Source organism: Heteronotia binoei, unplaced genomic scaffold (assembly GCF_032191835.1).
Source record: "Heteronotia binoei isolate CCM8104 ecotype False Entrance Well unplaced genomic scaffold, APGP_CSIRO_Hbin_v1 ptg000593l, whole genome shotgun sequence".
Lineage (NCBI taxonomy): Eukaryota > Metazoa > Chordata > Lepidosauria > Squamata > Gekkonidae > Heteronotia > Heteronotia binoei.
The window spans coordinates 11497-19569 of NW_026800055.1; the positions used below are offsets into that span (position 1 = coordinate 11497).

At 61.8% G+C, this 8073-nt stretch overlaps 1 protein-coding gene across 1 annotated transcript; it reads right to left on the minus strand.

The window, feature by feature from the left end:
• Positions 1-218: 218 nt before the first annotated feature.
• Positions 219-3265, minus strand: LOC132590746 (transcriptional repressor scratch 1-like; the record flags this gene model as incomplete). Its single annotated transcript, XM_060263656.1, is given in 7 exon segments — positions 219-451; positions 453-526; positions 529-760; positions 762-779; positions 781-845; positions 848-1148; positions 3070-3265. Coding segments are annotated over 7 exon segments (1055 nt in total), but the record flags the coding sequence as incomplete, so codon positions are not given.
• Positions 3266-8073: the final 4808 nt, after the last annotated feature.

An 8073-nucleotide genomic window follows, 5' to 3' on the forward strand; every position in this document is an offset into this window, starting at 1 on the left:
CATCTTGTGACGGTGGGCGTCCTCGCTCTGCCCCGGATCGGTTGGCAGCGAGGGTGAAACACTGGCTTGGTGTCGGTTTACCTCGGTCAAGGTGAACACTTGGTGGCCATTCGTTGGCTGAGGAGTTTTTGCAAAAATCTCTCTTCGCGTTTAAAAACAAAAAGGTTGACCCCCTTGGAAGGCGAAGGCGGGGTGGGAGGGGGGAGGGGGGGTCTTGCGGCTGCGGAAGGGGCGCCCGGGGGGTGGGGGCCAGAGCGGGCGTCGCTCCCCGCCGGCTCCAAGGCCGGGCGTCATGGCTGTGCTCCGTCGGCGAGGCGAGGCGAGGCGAGGCGCGGAGCTGCTGGGGGGCGGCGGGGGCGGGGCAGTCAAGGCTCGAGGGGGCTGAGGGGGGCGGCACGGCGCCCTTGAAGCAGGCCGACTCGTAGTGCTTGTTCAGGTAGGACTTGAGGGCGGAAGGTCTTGTTGCAGCGTTTGCACTTGAAGTGCTTGAAGGCGGAGTGAGTCTGCATGTGGGCGCGCAGGTTGAGCGGTCGGCGAAGGCCTTGCCGCAGTGCGCGCAGCCGAAGGGCTTCTCGCCCGTGTGCGAGCGCATGTGGCCCTGGAGCAGCCAGGGCCGGCTGAAGGCCTTGCCGCACACGTCGCACTTGTGCTTCAGGTCGTGCGTCAGCAGGTGCATGGCCATGGCCGGCATGGAGACGTACACCTTGCCGCACGTCGGGCACTTCTTGGCCATCTTGCTGTCGAGGCTGCGGTGCGTCTGCCTTGTGGCGGCTCAGGTTGGGACGACGTGGCGTACGTCTTGCCGCACTCGCTGCACGTGTGGCGCTGCTGCTGGCCCCGGGCTGGCCCAGGCGGGAGGCCGAGCCGCCCCCGCCACCCCCCGCCCCAGCCCCCGCCCCGGCCCCGGCCGCCTTGCGCCGCGACCGGCCGTCGGTGATGAAGAAGGCGTCGACCGCGTAGCCCTCGCTCACCGCCGCGTCGCCGTTGATGTAGCCGCCGGCCAACTCCGAGTGCGGGCTGTCGGGCTGGTCCGAGTCCGGCGCGCCGTAGTCGCCGCCGTGCGCCCCCGGGTAGATGGCACCCGACGGCGAGGGCACCTTGAGGCCGCTGTCGCTCTCGCCCTCATACACCGACGACGGCGTGATGTACTCGCGATGTATCCTCCTGGGGGGGCGGGGGGGAAGCGGGGAGCAGGCGGGAGGGGCCGGGGGTCGGGGAGGAAAGGGAGGGGGTGCAGAAAATTTGGGGGGAAGGGAGGAGAGGGAGGGGGGAGAAGGAAGGAGGGAGACAGGAAGGAAGGAAAGGACAGAAGGGCGGGAGAGGAATGAAGACAGGAAGGAAGGAGGGAGGAAAAGGAAGGAAGGGGAGAGGGAGGAAGGGAGGGAGGGAGGGGGAGGAAAAAGAAGGAAGGGGAGAGGGAGGGAGGAAAGGAAGGAGGGAGGGAGACAGGAAGTAAGGAGAGGGAGAAGGAGAGGAGAGGGAGGGGAAGGAAGGAAGGAAGACGGAAGGAAGGGAGGGAGGAGGAGGGAGGGAGACAGAAAGTAAGGAGAGGGAGAAGGGAGGGGAAGGAAGGAAGGAAGGAGGGAAGGAAGGAAGGAAGGAAGGAAGGAAGGAAGGAAGGAAGGAAGGAAGGAAGGAAGAGAGGAGAAGGAAGAAGACAGGGAGGAAGGAGAGGGAGGGAGGGGGAAGGAAGACAGGAAGGAGGGAGAGGGAGGAGGGAGGCAGGAGCAAGAGCGGGTCGGGGAGGCCGGGGGAAGAAGAGGAGAGCGCCTGTTTAGAGAGCGCCGCAGGCAGCGCCGGCCCGGGGGCCGCCAAGAGGCCTCGCAGGATTCTCTGATTAGTCAATAATTGATGGGCTTCGGCAGCTCAGCTCGAGAGCTCTCTAGTTAATAGATGCAACAAGCTGGAGCCGCGAGGAGCACCCCCGCCCCGCCCCCCCTCCCTTCCCCCCCTCGCCCCCCTCGCCCCCCTCCCCGCCAGGCGGCTCCTCTGTCATGCTAATCTCCGCGGCGCTTGATGAACCCTCCCCCCCCCCGCAGCCGCTCCATCATTCCCAGCTATTTCCCGGCCTTTCACCTGCGGCTCGTTTGGCCAGATAAGGGGCTGCCGGGGGGGGGGGGGAGGGGGAGAGAAGAGTCCTCCGGCCCCTTGGGAGGAGCGGGGGCGCCCCCCCTTTCTCTGCCCCCCAGACCCCTCCCTTCAAGGTCAGCGCTCTGCAGGAGACCGAAGAGAAGCGGGGGGGGCCTTTGTGGGCGAGGGAGCTCTTCGGCCCTCTCCTTTCTTCCCTGTTTTCGAACCACTTCAGCAGAATTCCGGCGATTATGCAACACGCCGCAGCCGTATTGCCCGGAACAAAAGCGGGGAGGGAGGGAGGGGGTTCGCCAGCAGCCCAGGCCGGAGGGTGGGAAACACCCCTCGGATTTCAGCCGGGGCTCTTGGAACCACCAGGGGAGGGGGGGCCACGGAGACCCCCGTGGGCTGTCCCTCCCCAGGGGAAGAGAAGGAGCGGGGGGGGGGGTGAATCTCGTTTGCCCTTGAACTTGACGAGCGCCAGACAAAAGGGCCCGGCTCACGAGGGCTGCAGTGAAATGGCCCCTCCCGGCCCCCCCTCCTCTATGCAGATCGGTGACCCCCGCGGCCGCCGCACCGTGCCAGAAGCTCTCCGCCACCCCCCCCCCCCCCGGTCTAATTTGAGCCGGAGCTGGGCTGGCAGCTGAAATGTGCAGAGTCAACGCGGCAAGCAGAGAGGGACGAGAGGCGCTCTCTCAATATGGCTCGCTCCTCCTGCCGCCGCGGCCCGCATTCCAGGAAAGGAGCCGCATACCGGAGTCGCGCTTCGCCCCCCCTCTGCGCAGGGGCAGGCCCGGGCTGCGGGCTGCGGCCAGTTGGCAAGGGCTGGAACACCGCTGCTCCCCCCCCCCCGGCCCCTCGGCCCCGTCTCTCCTCCCCTCCCCCTCGGTGGATCAGGGGCCCCCTCATGCCCCCCCGCCCCTCGGCCCCGTCTCTCCTCCCCTCCCCCCTCGGTGGATCAGGGCCCCCTCTTACCCCCCCCCGCCGGCCCCTGCCCACCCCCGCGGGGTCTTTACCCTTGTCATGGATCCGGGAGTTGAAGTCCGTCCGCGACCTGCTGTAGGAGTTCTCTAGGTCCGCCGAGGAGAAGTCGTCGAGTTTGACCTTTTTCACCAGGAAAGATCTTGGCATGGTTTCGGAGCGCTCCCGAAATGCGAAGGGCCCCCCGCAGCTTCAAGCCGAGGAGTTCCAAGGAGGGGGGAAAGAAGCCAACCGCAGCACCGAAAAAGAAGCCCCCCCCCAAAAAAGCAGCCCCCTCCCCGAAGATCAGCGTAGAAACCCCCCCGAGGGGAGGTCTAACAGAAGCCGGAGGGCAGCGGCCGGGCGCAGGCGAAGGCCCGGGGATGGCGCTGGCCAGGCGCTATGGCTTGGTGGGGCTCCGGGCGCCCGGCTGTGGCGCGCTGCCCGCCGCGGAGGGGCTCTCCAGCCCGGGCGCCTCGCCGGCCCGCTGCCCTGCCTGCTCCTCCTGCGGCGGCGGCGGCGGCGACGGGGGAGGGCTGCGCCGCGGCCGGCCTCGCACTTGCCCTCCAGCGCGGCTCACCAGGCCACCATGAGTCCCACAGGTCGCCGCGCCCCGCGCCCTGCTGGGTCATAAGCGGCGGGCGGCGAGTTCAGCACCCTGGACAGCTCCCAGGCCTCCGCGCAGCGAGCCGGCCGCCGCCGCCTGCTGCCTCCTGCCGCCGCCGCCGCCGCCCTCCCCCGGCCGGCCGGCTGGCTGGCTCGCTGCGGGGCTGGCGAAGGTCCCGGCCCTCCGCCTCCGGGCTCTCCAGCGCTGCGGCTCCGGCCCGCCTCGCCCGCCTGCCCGCCTGCCTGCCTGCGCGGGGGCGCGCCGGGGCCCCTCTGTGGCTGTGCGTGCGCGCGTGCCTCGCTGCTCTGTGCGTGTGTGTGTGTGTGTGTGCGCGTGTGGGTTGCGTGTGCTGCAATTCGTATTGTTGTTCCGCTCGGGCGGCTTGCGGGGCTGCGGGCCGGAGGGCTCCTCGTTCAGCACCGGACAGCTCCCGGGCCGGCTCCTGCCTTGCGCTCGCCGCAGCCGCCGCCGGGTCCTGAATTTCTGAGGCTTCGCGGATCAGCTGTTCGGATTTATAATGCGGCGATCAGGTGGTGGACGGAAATGGAAGCGCTTAATTTAATCCATCACGCAAAAAAAAAAAAAAAAACACAACCCACCCTCTCCCGGGAGCAGCGCGGAGACAGGATGATTTAGCGACGCTGTTGTGAGTCGCCTCCTGCCCGGCCTTTGGAAGAACGCCCCCCCTCCCCCCCCTGCACAGAGAGGCAGAAGCCAGGAGGCGGGAGGCGACGCGCGGGGCTGCCCACCTCTGGGCGGGAATTCTCCCTCCCTTTGCACCTTTCCAGGATATCTGCTTAGACCTCCTCGCGCAGCACCAACTCTCTGTCTCCTGCAGCCCTAATGAGGAGGAGGAGGAAGGCGTGCGGGGGGGGGGGGGCAAAGATGCCTCCTCTCTCGCTGGGCCTGTGATTTATTGGAAGGAGCGCCAGGAGGACCTGTGGTCTCCGTGATGCAATAAAGGAAGCGACATGTTCTCTTTTTAATGAGGGAAGGGGGACGCGGGCCTGAGCCTTTTGTTCTCTCTCCGAAAGGAGGCCGGGAAGCCAGAGCATGGTCTCGCGGGCTGCGTCCCCCTTCCTGGGCCCTGGTCAGGAGGGAAGATCTCCCGCCTAGGGAGGGAGGGAGGGGGTCCCCTCCCGTGGAGCAGGCCCCTTGCAGGGCGGCAGGAATGGTAAGAGGGGTCCAGCCGGCCTTCCTCTCTGCTGACCTACCTCCCCTTCCTGCGCCCCAGAAAGGCGGAAGCTGGTGGAGAAGGAAAGACTCTTTGCACATGCTCAGAGGGACCCTGTCATGTCGAGTCCCCAGGGTCCCTAGCGAAGCTGAGCGCCGGGAATCCTTGAGCCCACCCAGATCTTCTGGAAAGGGGTCAAGTGGGTAAGTGGGTGGGCTCGCAAATGGGGACTGTTGCGCCTCCTCCCGCTGCTGTGTATGACTCGTCAGCTGGTTGGGATACCTTTGCAGTCTTTGTCAGAGTGGAAAGGTGGGGTATAAATTTTGTCCATCAATGAAATACCTTGTAATACCGGCAAAGAAGGCCACTGTATACCGTTCAGGAGAGCTGCTGTGGGGTAGCAAGCGGCCCGGAGCAGCCACAAGCCAACAAGCAGGGCTTTTTTTGGAGCAGGACCTCCTTTGCATATTAGACCGCACCCCCCTGATGTAGCCAATCCTCCAGGAGTTCACAGTAGGCCCTGTACGAAGAGCCCTGTAAGCTCCAGGAGGATTGGCTACAGCAGGGGTGTGCGGCCTAATATGCAAAGGAGTTCCTGCTCCCAAAAAAGCCCCCTGTTGACAAGTGTCCTGACTCCAGAGGGAGGGCACTTGTGTCTCTGAGGTCCGTCTCTCGCTTGGGGCTGCCTGGGTGTTTTGGACTCCTGCTCAGAAGGGGGAGTTTAATCCAAAGAGGGTTGCAGGGCGCAGGAGAGGTGTGCGTGCCAGTTCGCTTCCTCTTTAGGATTCTGCCTCTGTGCCCAATGTCACAACGTGGGAAGAGAGGAAAGGGGGCATGTGCAGACACCTCAGGGTGAGTCAGGCCAGAGGCCCCTCTAGCTTGCTGCTCCCTTCTAAGCCCGGCACTGGCACCAGCTCTCTGCCACCTTGAGCAACAGAGAAGTCTTCCCTAAAGCTTCTGTCTGGCACCTTCTTTTGCAAGGGGGAGAGGAAAGATCATCGTGCTGGTCTTTCATCTTACCTGTTTGTGAGACACAAAACAGGTAAGATAAAACATCCAATTGTCCCTTATGGTACACATGAAAGAGGTCACAAGTTCACGGCCCCATAGAACCCTTTGAACACATACTGCTGTCTTTCGCTGAATCAGACCCTGACGTTGGCATGGTCTCGCCTCTGCCATTCTATTCTCACTCAGTTAGCTTAGAATGAGATCAAGGTTGCCCAGTGATTTCCCAAGGCAGAGACGGGATTTGAACCTGGGCCTCCCACTACACCATACAGGGCTGTCTTAACGCATGGGCCTGATGGGCACCTGCATAGGGGCCTCATACTAATCTGTGTATGATGCAGTACTTATCGACCATTTACATTTTCATTCCTGTGAGTAGTTGTCGTAGGGGCCCATAATGCTGTTAAGATGCCCCTGACACCATAAAGAAGCTTTTGCCATTTGGGTATTTCATGAGGAGGTTATCAGACCCTCTGAAACTCCCCCCCTGTTCCCCCCCCCCCGCCCAATATATTGTGATCAGGGACATCCTTCGTTTTAATGTCACCTCTGCCAGAAGCAGTCGAGCTCCTCGCTCAACCGCAGACCCGCCATAATAGGGAAATAATAATACTCACTGACCCACCCTGCAAAGCTGTTGTGAACATCACCACAAAATGATCCACACCCCTGAAAGTGCCGCATGAAGTACTGTCTGTGTCACTAAGGGCACTTGTCTCCTTCCCTTTCTCTCTCATGCGATCCTCCGGGGTGTTAACGAGGCCCCCAAGAGATCCACATTGGGCCACTGAGCAGCCTTAGATCGGCTTATTTGAGGATGCCCTGCCCCGTCTCCTCCTCCCCTGATAAGCCTTGGACATTGAGAGGAATATGGGAGATTCTCCTCTTTTAAATGACTTGCTGTGGGGAAATTTGCTTTGTGCAAGAAGGCGAGGAAGAGGGCCCACCCCTCCAGGTCAGAACTTGACATCTGAAATGCACCTGTCAGGAAAGAACTCCTGTCTCTGGACTGGCAGTGGGAATCTCCTTTCAGTCAGAGCCTCTTTCCCCCAGCCCGGCAAGCTCTTCCTGCCCTGCTCTCAGATATCCTCCAGACGTACCACTGGGTTGCATTTGTTTCTCCTCAGCTCCCCTGTGGCCCAGCCTTTGATTCACGCTGCTCTCCTTCCCTGCATCCTAATTAACAAGACTGCTGTGAACCCCGGGCCTTCCTTCGCGGGAGCCAGTGAGCAACGGACCGCGGCTGGGGTTTTGTTCTGGTTTTCCGCCCTCCCTCTTTACTCTGGCGGACTGATGGAATTGCAAACCAAGCTAACAATCTACAGTCACCCAAAGTTTACAAGTCACCCTCTGACATCACAGCCCCCAAGCCAATGGTGTTCGCTTCATGCTAATGAAGGGGGCTGGAGAGCAGAAGGTTCCCCCCTTTTGCACAATGATTCCTTTAGGAGACATATGTCCCTAATTAACAAATATCTAGGAACAAGCCTGTTCGCTATTGTCTTTCCCTGCGTAGATTTGTTTACTTCTGCAGAAAAGAAACCGAGCTGAGCCGGGAGGTCAGGTGAGAAAGGCCACGAGAGCTCTGCCCTGGCCCCTTTCTCTGTCGAAGGGCCTTCGGGGGTACAAAGCAGGCCTGACCCAAGAAATTTTAGTGCCCAGGATGGGAAATCCCCCCCCTCCCTCTAACCCACCAAGAATACCTCCTGTGCAAATCTGGCTGAGCAGCACCAACAACACTCTCGATTCTTTCAGCAGATTCACATAAGAGAATCTCCCAGTAAGGACATCAAAAGAGCCCTGCTGGAGCAGACCAGTGAGAGCCCATCTAGTCCAGCATCTTGTCTCACACAGAGGCCAGCCAGTTCCTCTGGAGGGCCAACAACAGGGCAGAGAGGCTGAGACATTCATAAGAACATAAGAAGATTCCTGCTGGATCACAGCGGTGAGGGTCCATCTAGTCCAGCATCCTCTTGTCTCACCCAGAGGCCACCCAGTTCTCTGCAGGGCCAAGAAAAGGGCAGAGAAGCCAAGGCCTTCCCCTGAGAAGAACATCAGAAGAGCCCTGCTGGATAAGACCAGGGAGAGTCCATCTATTCCAACCTCCTGTGTCACACAGGGGCCAACAACAGGGCAGAGAGACTGAGGCCTACTCCTGAGAAGAACATCAGAAGAGTCCTGCTGGGTCAGATCAGGGAGGGTCCATCTAGTCCAGCCTCCTGTCTCACACAGTGGCAAACCATTTCCCCTA